The 20932-nt window shown below is 41.5% G+C and overlaps 1 protein-coding gene across 1 annotated transcript in view; it reads right to left on the bottom strand.

Annotated features, from left to right (window-relative positions):
* Window positions 1–7449: 7449 nt before the first annotated feature.
* NELFB (negative elongation factor complex member B) overlaps window positions 7450–20932 on the bottom strand; it is a 16806-nt gene continuing 3323 nt past the window's right edge. The window contains exons 6-13 of the mRNA XM_018565413.1: window positions 19707–19819; window positions 18829–18931; window positions 18026–18121; window positions 15620–15762; window positions 14489–14595; window positions 13923–14064; window positions 11038–11146; window positions 7450–7612 (exon numbers count right to left, since the gene is read on the bottom strand). Of these exons, the coding sequence (XP_018420915.1) occupies window positions 7472–7612; window positions 11038–11146; window positions 13923–14064; window positions 14489–14595; window positions 15620–15762; window positions 18026–18121; window positions 18829–18931; window positions 19707–19819 (954 nt within the window). The 3' untranslated portion in view covers window positions 7450–7471. The remainder of the gene's footprint in view (window positions 7613–11037; window positions 11147–13922; window positions 14065–14488; window positions 14596–15619; window positions 15763–18025; window positions 18122–18828; window positions 18932–19706; window positions 19820–20932) is intronic.

The following is a 20932-nucleotide window of genomic DNA, read 5'->3' as shown; positions in this document are numbered from 1 at the left end:
GGGGGGGGGAGGGAGGCGGCTGTGTGTACGATATGTTATCTCAAACTAAAGCTTAAATGCAAGTGACCTTCCAGAGACCAGAGAGTTAAGAGAAACAGAAAAGTCCAATCATCAACAAAAATGTGAATATAAGAAAAACTGGGATCACAGCAAATGCAAAATATGATAAATATGATATTTCCTGCACAAAAGTACAATGTTCCATGGAGATATAACTAATAGTGTTAAACCCACTGTGTCCAACCCCCCACACACAAGTCAATATACTAAATGGAGAGAATATATATTGCTTAGTAAAAGAAGAGTAAAAGTCAATCAGAGGTTTCCACCACTCCTTCACAGGCGTGACAAGTTATATCTTCACAGAACATTGTGCTTTTGTGGAGGAAATATCATATTTAGTACATTGTGTGTTTGATCTTATCACAGTTTTTCTTATTTTCACATTATTGTTGGTGATTGTTTTTACAGATTTTTGTTTAGTAGTGTGGCACGGCACTTGCATTTAGTTTTTGGTTTGAGATAACACAAGGTGTAGTGCTCACATTAAATAAACACACAGTTAAATAATAGTTGTAATCAATATTAATCAAGTAAATAATATTAGTAATTAAATAACTAATATTAATTAATATTTAATAATTTATGAAATAGTAAAATGAATGCGTTGCAGGGTCCTGAGTCTATTACATTGGAGGGTCCTGAGTCTATCGCGTTTGTTTACATTGCATTATGTTAATATTGTTAAAGTTGTTTGTGTTAATATTTATTTTTGTAACTTTATACTGAATGAAACATATAACAGTGTCATTTCATGAGATAATTTAAGAGGGTGTGTTTAGGGGCGGAGTTAAGGTCAGGCAGGGTAGGGGTTAAGTGGGGCGACTGGTGGCGAGTAACTCTTAAGGACTGGCTAGTAGTTCAGAACCTGAAATTTTGAGCCCTGATAATAGTGTATGATGGTGTTGGGACACTAGAGTGTAAGCTCCTGTGGTGCATGTAGATGTATCAGTGTTCTCTGTACAGCACTGTGAAATATGTTATAGCTTTATTAATGTATAATAATAGTGTATGATGGTGTTGGGACACTGGAGTATAAGCTCCTGTGGTGCATGTAAATGGATCAGTGTTCTTTGTACAGCACTGTGGAATATGTCAGAGCTTTATTAATGTATAGTGATAGTGTATGACGGTGTTGGGACACTGGAGGGTAAGCTCCTGTGGTGCATGTAAATGGATCATTGTTCTCTGTACAGCACTGTGAAATATGTTATAGCTTTATTAATGTATAACAATAGTGTGTGACAGAGTGTAAAATCATTTGCTGCAGATACTGATGTGAATGGCTGAGCGTCCTCTGCCCAGAACTGTGTGGTATGTCAGAGCTCTATATATGTATAAGAATAATAGTATACGACTGTGGTGGAAACATTAGAGTGTAAGCTCCTCCGATACAGAAACTAATGTGAATGGTTCAGTGTTCTCTGTGGGATATGTCAGAACTATATAAATATACAATGATAGGGGGTGGCTGTGGTGGGGACATTAGAATATAAGCCCCTCTTGTGTAGAGACTAATGTGAATTGTGTTGTGCTGTACAAACTTCTAGTACGTGGTGTGAACTGTAGTTATTTCTTAATCTAACGCTAGGAACATCATTATTATGTCTTCTTAGAACATTTTCAAGCACTGTAAGGGTTGTTTATTTGTTTACAGCCAGGGTATTCACCTCTTTCCTTCTTTTACTTCTGTATGTTTGTATGAGCAGTAGAGGAGAGGCTGCACTCACATCTTCACCAGGCATATGCCAGCAAGCAGCGTTCTTTGAACTTCAGGCACAGAGCAGTTCTCAGATTTCCAGCAAAACAGATGTCTCCTTCAAGGAAGAGCACAGGAATTCCTGGAAGACGGTGAGCGTGATTACTAATTATATAACAGAAGGTAATGTTCAGCGTGTGACTTCTTTATACAAAACGCTGGTTCAGCCTACCCAATGGCTTGGAGACTTGAGTGATGTCTCCTCCATATTTCTTGGATTTGCCCCATGGTCATTCTGATCCTTCCTGTACTATTTACGGTGTGTTTGCGTGGCACATGTACAATTAATGACGCTGACCCAGCATAATATTCATTTTATTTCTTCCCTCCAGACCAGACATTAAGCAATCTATAAAAGAGAGTGAAACTTCTGAAGATCATGAAAGCCACCTGCTGACTCAACAGATAGATGGTCTGGTCCTTAGTGAGAAAGATGGTTCAAAATCCAGCTCATGTAAAACCGGTCAAGAGGCCTATAACCCTCACATTTTACCTCATCCTATTACCAACCAGAAATTATCAAGCAAACATGATAAGACAGCTTGGACTGATGGTAACTCCATAGAAGAAGAAACTAGGTCTACCAGGAAGGAAGAGATAATTTTGGATATTGTTAACAAAGAGGTCATAGAAGAGGATTTAGATTTCAGAACTAAGAATTCAGCAGTCGTCCAAGGGCAGTGTTTAGAAGAAAGAAAGGATTCTGAACTACAACTTAGTAGTAAGGAGAACCATGAAACTGAAGGACTTCAGCTTGAGGTAGAATCTGATGACCGTACCCAGACTCAAGCAGATGCTTTAAGTGATCCACAGGGAGATGCATGCACTGAGTCACAGAGTCAAGAAGATACTATATCAAGTCATGATCCTCTAAAAAAAAGTCCTAGAGCCAATGAGATAGACTCTACAAATAAAAGGCATGCCTCATTCCCATCAGAAGAGGATCCATCAGAACAAAAAATTAGCACGGACTTTGGGCAGTCCTCAAGCTCAGCTAAGGAAAACATAGAAGACATGGGAGCATCTAAATGTGAAGAGGACATCAAGTCACACTTTTCTTTAAAGGGGAATGATATCTTAAGGAGGAGTCAGGGAGTACTGGTACTGACAAGAAGTACAGATGAAAATGCCATCTTCATCCCTAAACTGAAATTTGAGTTCACCCCTGATAACAGCATTGACTGGACAGCATTACCTCAGTCAATGACAAAGCATCATGGTGATCAAAACAGAGAGAAAGACCCCATGATTACAAAGCCATGTACCCCTAGGGGACCGTCTTTTAGCAAAAGTGTCCTAAAGAAGTCCTCTGCTTTTCAAGGATATATTCCAACTGCAGGGGGCAACTCTGAATCTACTCCAGGATCAGTCGGAGCAGAAAGGTCCACAAAAGACAGTTGCCTTCCCTTCCACGAGATAGTAGACATGTCAATTTCGTTTCAGGATAAATACGTCAGGGATGACATACCAAAGGATATTCCAAAAATATCACTGATGGAGGGAGATAGTGATGAGGATTAGCGGGCCACAACCTGTTCAGACAAGATAACGCCTGCTCACTTTGGGGGGAGAAGATCAATTATTCCTATGTAAAAACCCCTTACTGTTTATGGGGAAGGAAAAAGACTGAAGTATGGAAAAGAGGACGCCCATAGCAACCAGAATCTACCTATTTCCTAGTGCCAGTTAGAGAAAGAGAGCTGGGTGGTTGGTATAGACAACAGCTATTTCTTTCATTTTCATTGGTGAGCCATGGAATGCTTTACAATAACTATGAATTCGTCATTTTGAACAGACCAGTCCACCGTTACTAATTACATCACTATAAAGATTTCCTTTCCCTTTCAAGCCTACCTGAACAAATCTCTGTAGATTTCCTCTGAGCTATTGCTATCCACCCTATTTCTTCTTTCCCTTACCCTCTTACCTTACTGTCCATCGATCTATCTACTCTACTACTATTTAGGACTACTCTAACATGGACCTTTGGAGTACCTACTTACATAAACCACTGTGAAGTATTAACATGCACATTGATGTCTTGCCACTTGACATTTCACTCATACCTGTATGTATTCACTGTAGAACAGTATTGCTATACCAAAATACGGTAAAACGGCTGTTTCTTTCATTGTTTGCACCACTCGTTAAAACCAATAAAAGATACGCAACAGGAAAATCTAACATTTCCAACATTGTGAGTTTCTGAACTCTTTTTGTCTTATGTTAAGCTGCAGCATGCTAGTATAGTTGTAAATGGCAATTTCTGTCCCCTGGTCACAGACACATGGGAGAGATCTGTGTTATTTAATGTTGATGGCTCTCCTCTTAAGAACCATCAGGATATTCAACCAGTCTATGCAAATTATATTATCCTGCAGTTACAGTGAACCTGAACACAAAGAGATTTACTATATGAAAATAATCGTTAGTTGCAGCCTTACCGATTAGTGGGCCGATAACCGTTATTATATTTATTACATTTATAATTAACATTTAATATTTTTTTTAATTGTTTTTTTGAAGAAAAAAAAATTCTATTTGATAAAATAATTATTAATTTGTCTTTGAATACGATATGTCCGTTAAATAAGTAAATATTATTTATTCTTTCTGTACAGCTCTCATCCCTGACATATGTCACAGAAAGAACTTGTGCAGGAAGGAAAACATTACCAAAAGGACTTCTCTCCAGACGTCTTTTCTGGGGGAATCTGATTGGCTGCACGCTTGAATCCAAGTCCTGGACGTGCAGATTCAAATGCGAGAGCCGATTGGCTAGAGATTACATTTTTCATCTCGCCTAGCTGAGCGCTGGAGAGGATATTGCTAGAAACACTGCACTCAAAGCTCAGCGCATCACCGCTTTTCTTTGCTGCGAGCAGCTCCATGTGCAGTGTATCACGGCCTTCACAGACTTTAGGGCCATTTCACACCATCGCGGTTCCAGCCACTAATATAATGTCAGTTAGTGGCTGGAACGCACTGGATCACATAGTGGGAGCCTCCTTGCGTTCTGGGATGGGAGGACAGGATTTTCACCAGCACACACTAAATATACAAATATCAATATTCCATTGATATTACAATAAATATATCAATGGAATATTGATATCTTTATCTTTAGTGTGTGCTGGTGAAAATCCTGTTCTCAGTTAGTGTATGCACGGCACCATCCGTGCGATCACCTTGGCACCACCAATCATTTTTCATACTGTAAGACTGTAGGAGGCGTGCGAATGGTATCTGCAAACAACTGGGATGGGAGGGGGCGTGTCGGTGCCATTCAAGTAATTGGCACCAGACACCTTCCACCCGCAGTGCGATTACAAAAAATAGCGAATGGCCCCAGCATTCCCCTTCCTGCCCCAGAACGCAGGGAGCCTTCCACTATACGACCCAGTGTGTTCCAGCCACTAACCATGCCGAAAAGGCACTGGAGATCGTGTGAACCAGCCATAAATGTGTTTGCTTCCACCAGCCCTATGCTGACATGCACAGATTTTATTTATTATGGACATTCAGATCTGTAATATTGTCTTTTGAGCACTAGATGGCGCCGTGCGCAGCTAGTCTATATACTCGTTTTTCCTATATGCAAGTTTATCTATGATCTATATGGCTTCTGTTTTGATGCTGTATTCCTGTATACACACACATGCAATCTCCTGCTAAGGAGGAAAAACTTAAATGCAGCATTCCTCAAGAACTCAGTACTTCATCTAAAACACATAACCAACACTAATCTTTCCTAACGATTTTCATTATCGACTTTATAGATTAGTTGTTTCAGCAAACATATAGGAGTGTTAATTGTGTCTCAGTAGTACTCCTAAAAGGTTACCCGTTTTCTTGAATTCGTCTTGAATAATAGAGCCCTTCCTGTTACGAGAGTGTGACCAACATTCCTCTGCTTACATTCTCATAGCTGTATATCTGCTGTTTAAGATCCAAGTCCTCAGTCTGATTTGATAACGTCATTACTATGCTACCCACTGTTCTTGCTGGAGGCACCTATATGGGAAATCAAAACCCTGCTTCTACCAAGATGGCTGCCTCCACATAGACACATTGCCCATTACTGACTTACCAGGCCTTGTTTTGCAAAGATTAGCTGCAGGGAGACCCACAGGCAATACTGGTGACTAGTCATTTGCCCTCCACCTGCCTATTTTTGAGCACAGCTTCCACAGGTCAGTTTTGTCCAGTTTCTTCCTCCTTAGGGCCCGTTTTTCCACAGCGGATCAACACCAATCACCACTGGGACATTAGTTCCTTTTTACTACTGTACAATTGACTTCGTTCAACATGCATATAGTGGAGACAGGCCCTCAAATTGGTTGCACTAAAGCAATACATACAGCTCTTATGGGGTGTGTTTTGAAAACTAAATTGTGATAAACAGCAACAAAGGCACCAAATTAACAAGCAGCTGTACAATTGTATTATCAAAACTTTTATTTTTTTTACAAAACAAAAATAAAACACATTTCTACAAAAAGCAAAGTCAAATCCCGAGTGAGTGTTTGTGTAAATGAGGATGATATCGTTTATGGACAATACACTCTTGTTGTTCATCAGACTGTTAAATATATGCAAACACTTCTATGACTTATATACACCCAAAAGGAAATCATTTCATGGGACTGCACTCTACCCCAGGGCTCCCAGCTGAATATAAACACTTACTATGAGCCTGTAAAAGGAACCTTTGACTGCCTGCAACAAGAGAAATGATTGTGCTTTCCTGCCTTTCAGTATCAAATTTAGGATGTAATCAGGGAATCTGGCAGACACAGGAGCTGCAGCTTGACTTGTTTTTTTTTAAAGGTAAAGGCTCCGAGTTTGCCATCCTTAGCGAATCAATGTGTCACTGACCGGGAACAATCATGCAGCCAGTGCAGTGTTATGGCAGGTAACATGGGCATGACATGGTCCTGTCAGTGACTTGCTAAATAGAAAAGCAAGGATAAAAGCTTCAAAAACGAGTCACCAGTAGCATTATGCTTCTATTCTGACAGGTTCCCTTTAGATTGGGTTTACACCTGCACATTTGTGTGCGATTTGTTTTCTTATTGAAATCAATGGGATACTTTAAAAAAACAAACATTAATGTATGCATAAAGATGCATGTTATTACGCACATCAATGCAGGTCAAGTGTGAATAGTCTTTTCAGTCATCCTGCCTGTTTCACAGGACCTCTAGCGCACATTAGCAAGCTATTGCATTTTCTAATGTTACTTTGAGTCTGACAACATCCTGTGGAAATGAGCAGAATAGCAATCCTTGCAAATAGAAGCTTGCGGTTTGCTCTGCAAGGTGAAGAGGCCCTCTGTGTGCTGCCCCCTTATCCTTACATGGTCCAGTAGTGACGCAAACCAGAAATATATAAATAGGTAAAAGAGCTCAGAGAGGCTTTTGTACTCTGTATAAACCGTATTGGATGAGCTGCACGTCCCCAGAAAATCAAGATTCAGCATGATAGTCACAACTTCCACATGGGGCTTGTCACACAGGTACACCCCAGACCTTATAAGCAGTGGCAGATATTCTAAGCATCTACAACAAGGCACGAGCACAGGCAGGGTTATCAGCAGCGTGGAAATGTCCGTTTTGCTGTTTCAGACCAATTCTGATGCTGCACATTGTCTCAGATGATGGGAGGAGTGGTGACATTGTGCATGGGTAGGTCCATACTAGGGGCTTCTGGTTCGGGGGGTTGTGGGCTAGCTTTCCTCTGCTGTAACTTCTCACACAGCTGGTTATAAAGATCCTTAAGAGCATCCCCACCCTGTTTAGTGAAAGAGAGAGAGAGAAAATTAGTACATCCAATTCGGGCTCATTCACACGATGTCCGGATTCTGTCCGGACCAGAACAGTTCGCTCCTGCACTAAAAATGCATCCCAATGTATCCCTATGCGTTTTATGGGCTGCAGTTCTCACCAGCGCAGTCCGTTCTGTTCCGGACAGAAAAACTGCTGCATGTCACATTTTCTCTGGTCCGGAACGCGCACGAACGCGTCACAAACGCAACGAAAACGCAACGAAAACGCACCACACTGCAGTTAACAGCCCCACTCTACAAAAAAAAAAGGAACCCGAACACGGTAAAAACGAGCTGCACGCATAGCACCAAGTCTGCGGATCTGCAGCAGAAAATGGTGTGAACAAGCCCTTCAGCAACACAGCGCAAGGAGCAATGACAAAAGCATAGGAGTCCACAGCAAACTGACTTGTCTGAAGGCCGATATAAAAGTAAGCACCATTTCAAAACAATGAGGGGGATTTATCAAAACTGGAGCAGACTAAATCTGGAGCAGCTGTGCATGGCAACCAATCAGCTTCTCACTTTCATTTTCAAATCTTAACTGAACAAACTGAAGAGAAGCTGATTGGTTGCCATGGACAACTGTTCCAGTTTTGATAAATTCCCCCCCAATGTATCTCTCTAGCCAAAAATGTAAATCATCTTGTGCCGAGTACAGAAGAGTTAGTAAACCTTCTTATTACGCACATGTTTTAACCAGTTGAGACCACACTGAGATTCAGAACTACCCCATGTACCTGTAATGCTTTCACTAAAAGCAGTAAATGGGTAATCATAGAGACAGCATAGTAGCACCAATACATAAGGTATGCCTGATTGAGGTTCATTAACCACTTCATGAACGAATGGTGCTTTTACTAAAATAATAAAGCGTTTATTCCAGCGACAGTATAGCCCCTACATAAGGTATGCACACTACTGACGCTCATGACCATATTAAACCCAGTCAAGTCTCTCCTTAAAGAGGTAAATGGGATAGTTTGCAGACAGCATAGTCATGCAAGGGCTTACAGGTGCTTGTCTACCAATATATGCATCAAGCTGTGCAAGAGATGTAGACCAGAGAAAAGCCTTTTATTGCTGTGTCAGCATACGGCAAGGGACGCTGCATGCCCTTTCACTTAGCCAGTAAATGCTTATACATATACAGCTTCTATCCAGGTAAGATAAAACTGTAGTAATTCAGCTAAAGAGGCCCTTATCATGGACATCAAAAGGTGCTGTACACTCTGAGATGTACAAGAAACCCAAAGGTTGCAACCCGAGTAAATCAGTAAAAAAGGCCCCACACCTGTGAGGCAGACACACCTAGACCGATACAATGAATGGATCATCTCAGCCTGTGAGCAGTTGTAGACTAGAAGAAAATAATCCTCACCACTGCAAAAGATAGATGCTGGCTCTTATACAGAGAGGCAAACTTAACCATATAGGAGAGAGTTAAGTATAATAAAAGCTTTAGAGGCTGTTCACATCTGCCAAGGAAGTAAAGCCTTGAACATAAAATAACCTCACCCAGCATCTACCCTTCTGTGGGATTTGCGTCGTTAGGCTTCCATGCTCTAACAGGCAAGTAAAAGGAAGTTCACTTAATTTAGGGCTGAAGGAACATTCCCCAGCCCTCGCTCAGGTGAGAGCAATGATAGCCCTTCAGCTTGTGAGCTCACACCCAGCACAGCCAGGTGGTAAATCAGAGTTGCTAACAGCAACAAAAACGTTTTAGCCCTGAGGCACAATACGTCTGCAGCACTATCAAGCTCCATCTGGAAACAACCATAGTATGCACCTAAAATTGGTGTGAAATAAGCCTCTAGTGCTTATGGACACACCAATGTTTATTTGCAAAAGGAGTTTAAAAAACATTTACCGGCCTAGGTTTGCCTTGCTTACACAGATAGGCTGTTGCCTATGACCCAAAGGCCTGATGCAAGTACAAAAAAACCATCCTTGGCTCCTTATATATGTTCCAACACAAAAAGGAGATTGCCAAAAGCGCGAAATTGGGGGAAATCCCCAATACTCCTGTGTAACACTAACCCCAGCAGTGTAGGAAGGAGTAATTAGGTTGCCTATTGTCGGGAGTTGCTGCTTGCAGATTGAAAAGGTGTTTGCACTGCAGCTCATGCCTCCAACTAGCCACATCAATGGTGGAATGACATAACACACGTTTTGTATGTGTGATAAGAGGCACCACAACCCTCAGCAACCAACACCCAAAAGGAGGATCACCTCCCAAGGGGCCCCCCCACTGTGCCCTGCCCACAGAATGGGGGGTAGGAGGAAGGAGACTTCCCTCTAAGCCTCCAACCTTCCTTTGGAGCCATTAGTGTCCGGGAATGACACAGCAGAAATCAAGCTGCATGGTTTAGCACTGCCAACCAGAGGAAGCCTTGTGGAACACCTCATGTTCATGACTGCTTGTGGCTCCGTCCCTCGCCCGCTGCACTCCCTCCCTGGCGTCTGTGGATGCTGGTGCCAGGGGTACTCACTACTCCATCGCATAGCTGTCCATTCAAGGAGGCCCTGGATGCTACAGGATATGAATATCCACAACATGGCAGCACACATAGGGAGCATGGATGGCAAACCGCCCCATTCAAGGCAAGGCAGAGGAGAACTCTGAGCTGAACCAAATGTGAGTAAGGGAAAGCTCTGCTAGAGCCGATATGCACCCGGGGATGGTTGCTTTTCCTCAAGGCGGATAAGAAACCTCAGGGATAGATGGGGAGGGAGGGTCCCATAATAGAATAACCTGAAGGTTAATCCTCAGGACAAGCCCAGGCATGCAACCCCCCAGGTCCACTGTCCCTGAATCATGGGGGAGCACATACTGGGAGGCCCCTGCAACTAGCACGCAGGCCTATAGGGAAAATAACAAATGGTTACGATGCTCGTGTTAGGCCAGAGGAAACACAAAAAACTGAGGTGGTGGGGCTGTACCGCCCCTTTTATTTTAATTGTGGATGATGTGTTTCCTGTTTGGGTGGGTGGATTCTCCCTCTCAGATGCTGCCCTGGAAGATGACTTGGGAAAAAAAAAACTTACCCCGTAGTTCTCCTTTAAGCAGTGGTAGCCTCTGGGCTGTGTAATAGAATGATTTAAACAAATGCAACAGAGGGGGAGCCAAACAGGAAGACCAATCGGCAGCAAAGGATCATTCCCCATTCCTAGTTGAATAGGAAAAGCCTTTCACTGCCAGCACTAAGAAAATACACAACATCATCATTATTATTATTATTCCCCCGTGAACTACACATTCTATCATGCCTTCTCCTGCTGTGCCGTTACAGGTTCTTATAGTTTCTTGCCTTTTGCTATAGAGATGTGTCACAACTAACCACAGACCCCCTAATAGTGAGGGATAACACAATCCCCTCCCCTTACTCACAGTTTTGGGTGGCTCCAGGGCTTTCTGTAAAGACTCCACTTTGGAAGGTGCCACCTTGTGGTGGAGGTGTAGAACTAATCGGAGGACATGACGGTGAATGTTCTCCTTCCTGCAAAAGGATCAAACCTTTCAATGACTTTATTCAGTGCCCCAAGAAGCACAAAGGCACACATACTTTCTCCTTCAACCTGTGAGACATTACTGCAACATGTAACAGAAAGTATGTTTGATGTGACTATCACATTTTTACCTGCTTTTTGTTCTCCAATCTCATGATCATATTTTGTACAGAGAGATTTGTACATTTTCTGCCGGTATAATAAACAGCACAGTAAGAAATCATTCTAGATGACTGCTTTCCACCTTCAGAATATGCAAAATATATGAATAGCCTAACAATCAGAAAAACACAGCCACAAGCGAGGGGCAAAAGCTTCATATATAATGAGCAAATATGTCCCATGTACATAAAAAAATGCAAATCACACACACAATTGTGCATCCGCATTCATATCTAAAATACGTTTAGATATGAATGAAGAGATTTCTGAATAGCTGCCCTGTGTTACGGCACTTTGCTCATTATTGTGTGCCTGGGTGCAAAATAATTCTGTCACAGTGTGGGAACGTTTAAACATAACTAGAAATCTTAGCATAGTCAGTTTAACTGGATCAACTAACATGGAGTCATTATCATAAGAACGCACTGCAAAGTCGTTACCCACCTGACTTTCACTGAAGACAAAACATGCAAAGAGGTTGCCCTTTTAATGTGACGTAACCAGAAAATGTCTATCATACAACTTGACAAATACAGATAAAAGTCACATTGAGTCTTGGACCACAAGTATGGAGAACCTTGCCAGCTCCGACGTCATTTACTCCCAGGTGAACACATGTAGCCCAATTCAATGAGATTTTTGGATGACGTGAGCTAGGTGAAAGTTTGGAAGGTTAATGATTTACTGAAAATCAAATTTGGACTAAGTGTGACTTTCGATATTATATTAAACACTTTACCATTCCATTGGCAGCTCAAGGTCATGCCATGTTAGCTTACCTGTCATGTACTTAAACTGTAAAATGTAATACAGTCATGAAAACATAACTTTGCCCACAACATAATTGGGGTAAAAGACCGTAGAATAGAGACACAAACCATTCATCTAAATTGACATGAATATGCAAATTAATAATGAACCTTTTATGTTTATCTGCAAAGCTAGGACCCACAACTCTTATCTGCAAGCCAAACCACACATACACAATCAAAGTGTGTGTACATTATATTAATGTTCTGGAACCACAGCTGTATGATAAAGCCAGGGCTATTATATTAAAAAGGAGAACTATGAGGTGAGTGATTTTCACTCACCTTATAGTTCTAGCCGACCTGTGACAATGAGACTGTCACAGGTCAGCTCAGTAGCTCGGGAGGTGAGCGAACACATCCCGGCGTTCGCTCACTTCTCGATCCTGTCACGGCTCTCTGCCGTGACAGGGGAGGGGCTGGATTCCCCCCTCCCCGCTCCGCTAGTGCTGACTGGCGGAACGGATGGGGGAGGGGGCGGGTACAGCTGGCTCTGCCTTTAGATAGGCAGAGCCAGCTGTCAGTCACGCAGCTGGGCAGATCCCGGCACAATTGTCGGGAGCCGCTTCAGCGTCTCAGTATACCACGAGCTACAGCTCGCGGTATACTGAGCCTAGGGTGACGGGAGGACGCTAATTTGTGTCCTCCCGTTACCCTAAGGAGAACTATGGGAAAAAGACTTAAACCCCATAGTTCTCCTTAGGGTAACGGGAGGACACAAATTAGCGTCCTCCCGTCACCCTAGGCTCAGTATACCGCGAGCTGTAGCTCGTGGTATACTGAGACGCTGAAGCGGCTCCCGACAATTGTGCCGGGATCTGCCCAGCTGCGTGACTGACAGCTGGCTCTGCCTTTAGATAGGCAGAGCCAGCTGTCAGTCACGCAGCTGGGCAGATCCCGGCACAATTGTCGGGAGCCGCTTCAGCGTCTCAGTATACCACGAGCTACAGCTCGCGGTATACTGAGCCTAGGGTGACGGGAGGACGCTAATTTGTGTCCTCCCGTTACCCTAAGGAGAACTATGGGAAAAAGACTTAAACCCCATAGTTCTCCTTTAATGAGAGAATAAATAGGGACTATTGTCACTGCCACAGGGAACATGACTTAGAGCCAATTCCACAAAGAATAATAAGAACAGTGCCACAGATTACAGGCAGAATATATTGCTAACACTGTATTAGTGTGCAGGGAAATGTCGGCATTATCCTGAGCTGGTCATATACAAGATGATAAATAAACAGTCTACTAGATTTACTCATTTCAGATATTCTGTCCCTAAAAGACAATTGTTTGACACTTCCAAAAGCAAGAAGGATCAATGTGAATACATTTGATTGGATTTCCTTCCAGGGAGGGTCATTCCTTTATAGCTGGAAATGATAGTTTGGTGCAATGGATTTCTGGAATGTAGGATTCTTGATTTTGAGCGATTGTATCGCTACTTTTACGGTCTGTATAACACCGCCACAATAACAAGGTTTCCTAAAGATTCAGAATTAGTATCTTTTAGCTTGACACCTACGGGTACAAATGAACTAAACATTATGCCTGTCACTTGGTGTTTTGTGTATAGAGTTGGCTGATTACCTTCTATTATCACAAAGTCATTATAAAGTGAGCACCTTGGAATTTATTTATTTAAGAAGAGCTCACACAGAATGCCCTTGGGCTGGCAAGCCTTAAGTTACTTCAGCAACATACAATGTTTTTAGCTCCTCCTATAACCCCTGCATGCATTGATTATTATTTGTACATACACAAGGATTTACTATTATTATTATTAGAAGATTCTTACTTTGCGCAGGCTATGAGAAAAAAGCCATCGAATATCTGGTTGCAAAATTCTTCTGAACTGAATTCATCGGGAAGAAGTGTCAGGTTGCTGGTGAAAAGGTGCAGGAAGATATCTGTGAAAGCCGTGTCATTAAACGTCTCCTCTGCAATGGGAAAAAAAAAGCTCTTTCCATCAGTGAACGGCTGTAACAGGAAACTGTTTGGCAACTAGTGTGTCTATACTTGACCTTAAAGTGTATCAAGAGCCAAACCTTCCCCATTGGGGAGATTTACCTTGACTTCCTGCCCTGAAGACACAACACAAGGAAACGAGACAAAACCCCTCTCACACAGCTATTCTTATTTTTTAAAAAATTTGGGAAGCTCTCCCCTCTTAATTTTTTTGATGGCAATCCCAAATTTGGCATTTTCCCACCATTTTCATTCCCGTGAGCAGTGACACAGACAAAAGCCTGACAAGGGTTCTAATCCCTGAATGCAATGCAAAACCACAAAAACATAAACAAGGTTAGATGCATTTCAAATCTTTACCATTGTTTTTCTGCAGAATATAAAAGCTACACTTACTGAGAGCAGGAAGCAGGCGAAGCAGGGAGTTCTTATTCCTCTGTTTTGTGATGTGCAGTATGTAATACAGTCCCACCTCGCAGGCTATTCTGTTGTCCTTCAAAAATCTGAAATGACACATAAAATGGCATGAAATAATGCATTAAGCTTACAATCAAAATACATTTTAAATTAGAATCATCACCTAAAAAGTGCATCCTAATACGAGAACCAAAGAATAACCAAAAACCCAGCAGCTATCACCAGTTCACACTAACCAGTTACTAATACCAATAATATATACCGGCTGATTTAAGAGAAGATCTCCCCAATAAAGGACACAGACAGAAACTAAAAGCTGGCAGAGGTCTTAACCCACCTACTTTCCCAGTTGCTTTAAATTACAAATATATATTTAGAATCATCCATGTACAAGTATCCATACTTAAAGAGTAAGTGTACTTTTAAACAAAGTGCATCTAACAGCTAAGTCTTCACTGTTCTGGCTGCACATTACAACCCCACTTCTATGGGACCATCTATAATTGTGGGTTGTAATGCAGAGTCAGCTCAGGACAGTGAAGGCCTGCACTCCTGGATGTAAACAAACAGCAAACCTGCAGCTGTCAGATAAAGGCAAGTATGCATCTGAGGGATTTGTGATAATAATAAACTATGCATGCACCTTAACCATTATTTCAGATCCAATAACTTAGATAAATTCATATTTAGAAACCCTTTCAGGATGTCACAGGATTTAACAGTTCCCAATTAAAAGTATATGTAAAGGAAAACGTTTTGGTTTAGTTTGTTTAGAAGAGAGGAAAGGGGTGGGCCCTCTGCCAAGTTTTTCTGTCTTTGTTCTCTGTGTAGATGAACCCTCTCTATTGGTGACCATGTCACTGAGGCAGAATGTAAAAGTGGAAATGTTACATTTTAGTTTACAAAAGCAGAAGCAAGGGAAATCTTCCAACAGGGACAAATGTTTTGGTGCCAACTCTAAAATGTAAGAATTCCCCTCCCTGTAGGGAGATTGTCACTCTGTCTCCAGACCAGGAAGTAAAGGGAAATCTTTGCAGCAGGACACTGCAAACAAATTACCTCACAGGTTAGGAATAAGAACTGTCCATATTTAGACCAAAACAAACACACCTGATAAAGACATCCGGTAGGGTGTTGGGATAAGTAACCGGCACTTTCTCCTCCGTCGGTAATTTGTGTTCCACATTGAAAGTGTAGTCATCGACCACAAAGGACATTAACAGAGGAAGAAATCTAGAAATCAGTTCCGCTTCCTAAAGAAAAGAAAAAAAATAGGATTTATTAACACTGTAAAAGTTTTATTATTCTGTTCACGTGAGGATACAGCAGACTTTGAATATGTTCAGATACCAAGTACCGTACTCGGTACAAGTACAGATACTATCTATTCTAGCTGCAAGACTACACTAGAGAAAAATTCTAAAGCTAGGAAGCAGCTGCAATTTTTAAAGGAGCACACAGAGCTCCTGGAAATTGAGCATTCCTTTTTTAATATATATATATATATATATGCACCAATACAATTTTTAGTACTGATACAAGTACTGATACATATTTGTTTATTGTCATGTGACCATTTTTCAATACAGACTAATGATTTCAGGACAGTGGTGGAGTGCCAGGTCCCGGCCCAGCTGCAACCCTGGTAGTTCTCATGAAAATGCCAAGTGTCGGCACTGGTATCTGATCATCCCTACACTTGGGGTATACATCCTTCCTGTTGAAAAGGGGACACCAAATTGCTCTTTCATCATATGCTATATAGCCTTTCACTCTACACAAATTTTATGAATAAGTTATGAATGTTGTATAGTTCACAGACAAATAATTTTATGCAGAAATCACTTTACAGGCACTGTACATTAACTATTTTAGTAACTAAGGGTGTTGAGTCTATTTCTTTGTGGGGGGTGGTGGAGGTTTTCCTATATTTGGAGTTGGCCTTTACAGATTAGCTGAAGGGTAGAATTCCAACTCCCACCATGTACATCGTGACACCTGGAGACCTATTCTAGGTAACAAGTGACTACAATTGGTTAGCTAATAATGTTATCTGCCAAATGCTGCAAGTGTGCTAAAATCTCTCAGCTTACTTTAAAAGGAATCGGTCACTTTCCCCATAGCAAAGTGAAAGGTGCTCATTAAAGTTATCCTACTTCCTTCCTCACACACGCAAACACTCACATCCACTGATACTTCCAGTGCACTCTCGCCGCTCCCTTATTCTGTTGAAGCTGTGAGAGTAAACACTGTAAGCTCTGTGTCAGACACTGTTGGCGCTTACCCAGGACCTTTTCTCCTGCTCATATGACATTGTTCAGGTCTGACAGCCATTCAGGCCCAAGCATTGCACTGTGAGAGGAAGGGGAAAAGGTCACAAGCTATTTTATATCTCAAAGCACCAGATATTTCTAGTGGCCTTTAAAGTGTCAATCTAACCAAACTTTTTTTTTCAGTTTTCAGATATTGCTGCTGTCAATGTCTCTCTCTGATTTCTTTTCACTTCCTGTCCATGCAGCACATCACCAGGACAGACATGAAGGAAAATCTTCCCAAAAGTCTAACCCTTTTTCCCAATCTATCCAAAACTACATCAAAAGTAATGCTTAGAGATCCACTATTATTTACAATCCTCGGGACCCAGAGAGCTCCACACATGATCCCAACAGTGTACTTCCTAAATCCTGCTTTGCAACTTCCTCTCTTTCTGATCATTATAAAAACCACATTCAGTCCAAGCCAGACCTCAATCAAAACATTTGTATATTAAATGTTTTAAAATGATATAAAGAATACAAAGTCATGGAGCATGTTGACATACACACAATTAAGGAATTTGATCCAAAAGATCTTGTCCTTTTTGTGACGAACATAAACCATGAGATTTGAACAAGGAAGGAAGGAGAAGAGGGAAGGTGTGTTTTAAAGTATAGAATATCGGTAAAAGGGGAAGGCATGGAAGAAATAGTGGGTCGGTGATAAGATAGGGCATGCCTTGTATCTAGGATTTATAAAGGTTGATCATTGTAGGCATTCATTTGGGTAATAGAAGCGAGAGGTCACAATGGATTAGGGGACGTATGAAAGGATAGTCCGAGCATGTCTAGTGACTCTAAGTAGTCAACAGTAATTTTAAATGCACTTGTGTCCCGATATATAGTCCAGCCTGGCCATATCCGTAGGTAGGGCTCCATATTGCTCCTATAAAGCTCTTCATATGCATGCCATTTAGGAGGTCCAAGCCAGGCCTGAATTTGATTGAAGGGTGTGACAAACTGTTTAGTACTGACATATTTTAAATATACATCAGGTTTTCTGTATGTGAGAGACAGCAAGGAGCTGCAGTGTGTATGTTTGTGAATTCCGCTCCTATATTACAAGCAGGGCCCTCATATACCTATTACAAGTATTTAGCAATTAGGTTGCCCTCCCTGTATGCATCTTACAGCTTAATTTTCAATTCTAAGTGTAAAATGTATAAGGTTTTGGAATGGGTACCCGATAGCGGAAACTTACCAGTTTTGGCTCCTTAAACACTTGACTATCTATCATATCCCAAGCGCCATGTCCCAGGGTCAACATCCTCAGGAGAAGCAGCAGCTCAGGGCTATCCTAAAGCAAAAAAGACAAAGTGATGTTCATAAATGTTTAATAAAAGGTAACAAAAAAGGTTGTCTCTGAAGAAATCCTCCACAGGGACAGAATTGACTGGGCAAACATATGTTTAGGAGATTTAAAACTTGCAATGTATAGAAAGAGAGACTTTTACATTCCGTTTACTACCATTTAAAATAACTATCTAAAAAAACACATTTAAAATAATAATAAAAAAATAAATAAATCTATGCAAACTGTATTAAAGTATAAATCGCAAAAATCTCTGCAATCAGTCCTTGCACATAGTCTTGCCCTCACAAAAGTGACACCATTTGCTAAGATTGAAATTCTTTCTACATGGAAAGATCTGAAACATGCCTGAACTCTGTGTGTTGTCTGCAATCTTCTTTTACCCCTCCTTGTGCCCAACATAATACGGTCAGTGGTTTTGATAATAATTTTGTTAAGTGGTAGTTAGCCCCATCAATGTGGATCCTCAGATTCTCGACGTGTAGTAACTTTGCAGAAGATTGGTAGAGACTTCATGAGAAGCTCATTCCAGATTTCGGTTTTGTCTCAAAGCGACCAGTCATTGTCAACCTGATTTGAAAGTGTAGCCGATGTGTAGGATGCAATAGGTATTTATGAAATGGAATTGGGAATAGTTTCACATACCTTATTACACACTGTGTATTACATTTGTGGGGGTCTCTGGTACTTACCCTTGGGAGGGACTCTTGGCTAATTAGATCCTGGAGGTTGCGGATGGTGCTGAGAGCTAGGGTGTTGATTGCAAAAGGGTCACAAAGGATCATGGACAAGTCCCTGTAATAAACAGAGCAGGGTTCATTTCTATGACAAGTTTCCATAGACTTTGGGAATTACTATCCAAGCTGCCATGTGCTGGGACAGTGAAGAAGGTAGAGATTCAAACACAATCAAACTGTGTACTTCTGTTCCAGAAATATGTTTTATCTACAGGCCCCACACTAATCATCCAGCAGCAGCACCTCATGGCCTGTGCAGCAGAAGACTCTTTATAGGTTTTAATAGCAGAAATGACTGGTACATGACCACATACTGAAGCCACAGCTACTATAAAGGCTGGAGGTAGAAGCAATTGTATAGGGTATTTAGGATTAACATGGTAAAAAGATGAAGTTGTTGGCTCAATCTCAGCACAGGCCAGAAGCCTTTTCCCAAAGCATGCATTGATACCACCCATAGGTCAAAATAGGGAATGCATGTATTGTTGGATTCACCTACTGCCAAATATGTAATCTGCTCAATGAACAGGAACAGATCCTGAGCCAAAAGATACCCGCAGTTGCTTTGTGGCATTTCAGCACTTTGTTATTCCTGGCGCTATCCTTCTTTATATAATCAGCCTGTTTTCAGTATACTGTTATCCTGTATGACCTGTCCCTTGCCTGTACTGCAGCTCTGTCTGAACGAGTCCTGCCCTGAGGACATTTCACAGCTGACAACAGCTTGTCACCTCAGGAGACACAGATGCTACACACAAGAATCATTGAGCTGGCTCCCTCTCACTGTTATAGGTTCTACTTCTATGCTACTTTAAACAGCATAAAGTTCTCACCCCAGCACCTGTTCTTGCCCTTTCTTCACTCCATCCAAGAATCCCTGCAGTTCCCGGGCTCTCTTTGCATCCACAAACTTCTCTCGGATACAGGCATCCAAGCACCAGGTAAACTGGAAAAAGGTTAAACGATTGGCATTAAATTTCACTGAGCTCTAATCATTTGTATTTCAAATCCAAACTCTGCTTAGTACAAGACACCTGTGCAGCAGTAAAATATCCTATAACACATCTGGTTAATGATAGCGAGGCAGTTACAAAAGATCAGGATGCTCTTGTCGCTAAGCAACATTCCCTGCAGCAAGGGATGCAGCCATCCGATACACCGGGAAGTGTCAGATACTTCAGATTCTTCGGTTGGTTTTGCTCCGCAAAAGCCTAAAAGGGATGGGGGCGTCAGGACAGGTAAGTATCAGAAAATGTTCATTTTCAGGCTCTTTATACCTAGATAAATGGTGCGGTCTGCAACTGGTTATACCAAGAGCACAGCTGCTGCAGCAGCTGTGCTCCTGGTACTGTTCTTTTTAGCCAACTGTTTGCTTTCTCATACAAGTGACCAGGAGGCTGTAGAGCCACTTAGTCACTTGTATGCTGCTAGAAAGTGTGCACCCCACCTTCACCACAGCTGGCAACACTGTCCCCACGTAGCTGTATTCCTAATTATAATAAAAAATAAAAACCCCAGTGGTGATTAAATACCCCCAAAATAAAGCCCTATCTGTCCCCAAAAAATGGTATAAAATTCATTTCAGTACAGCGTTGCATGACGGAATAAACGTCAGTCAAAGGACTGCAGCGCTGAACACTGAAAAATGGCCTGGCCAGGAAGAGGGTCTAAACACCTGGTCTTGAAGTGGTTAATCAGTGTTAACCCTTGATTGATGAGTGGTAAAGGCTTTTACATTGTCGCCTATGGGCAATTTTGGGTGCTGTCGTTTTTTGCCATTTCCTGGGAACGCAAAATTTTAAGTTTTGACATATTTGGTCTCTATTTACCCAACACAACCCCATCTTTGACATTTTACCAAAAAATTGGGTATTATATTCTGCTGGTGAGCACTAAAATCTAAATTTTAGTGTATTGTTTCCTAAAAATATTGATTTGATAAACATTTGTGGAAAATGTTTTCCTATGTTTGTGCAACATAAAAAATTGCAACTAGCATATTTTATATTCTACAGGGTCTCTCCTTTCAGAAAATATAATGGGGGGGGGGGGGGGGGGA

Source organism: Nanorana parkeri, unplaced genomic scaffold (genome assembly GCF_000935625.1).
Source record: "Nanorana parkeri isolate BGI_ZX_2015 unplaced genomic scaffold, ASM93562v1 scaffold845, whole genome shotgun sequence".
NCBI lineage: Eukaryota > Metazoa > Chordata > Amphibia > Anura > Dicroglossidae > Nanorana > Nanorana parkeri.
The sequence above is the reverse complement of the archived record's forward strand: the minus strand, read 5'-3'. Positions and strand labels throughout refer to the sequence as shown.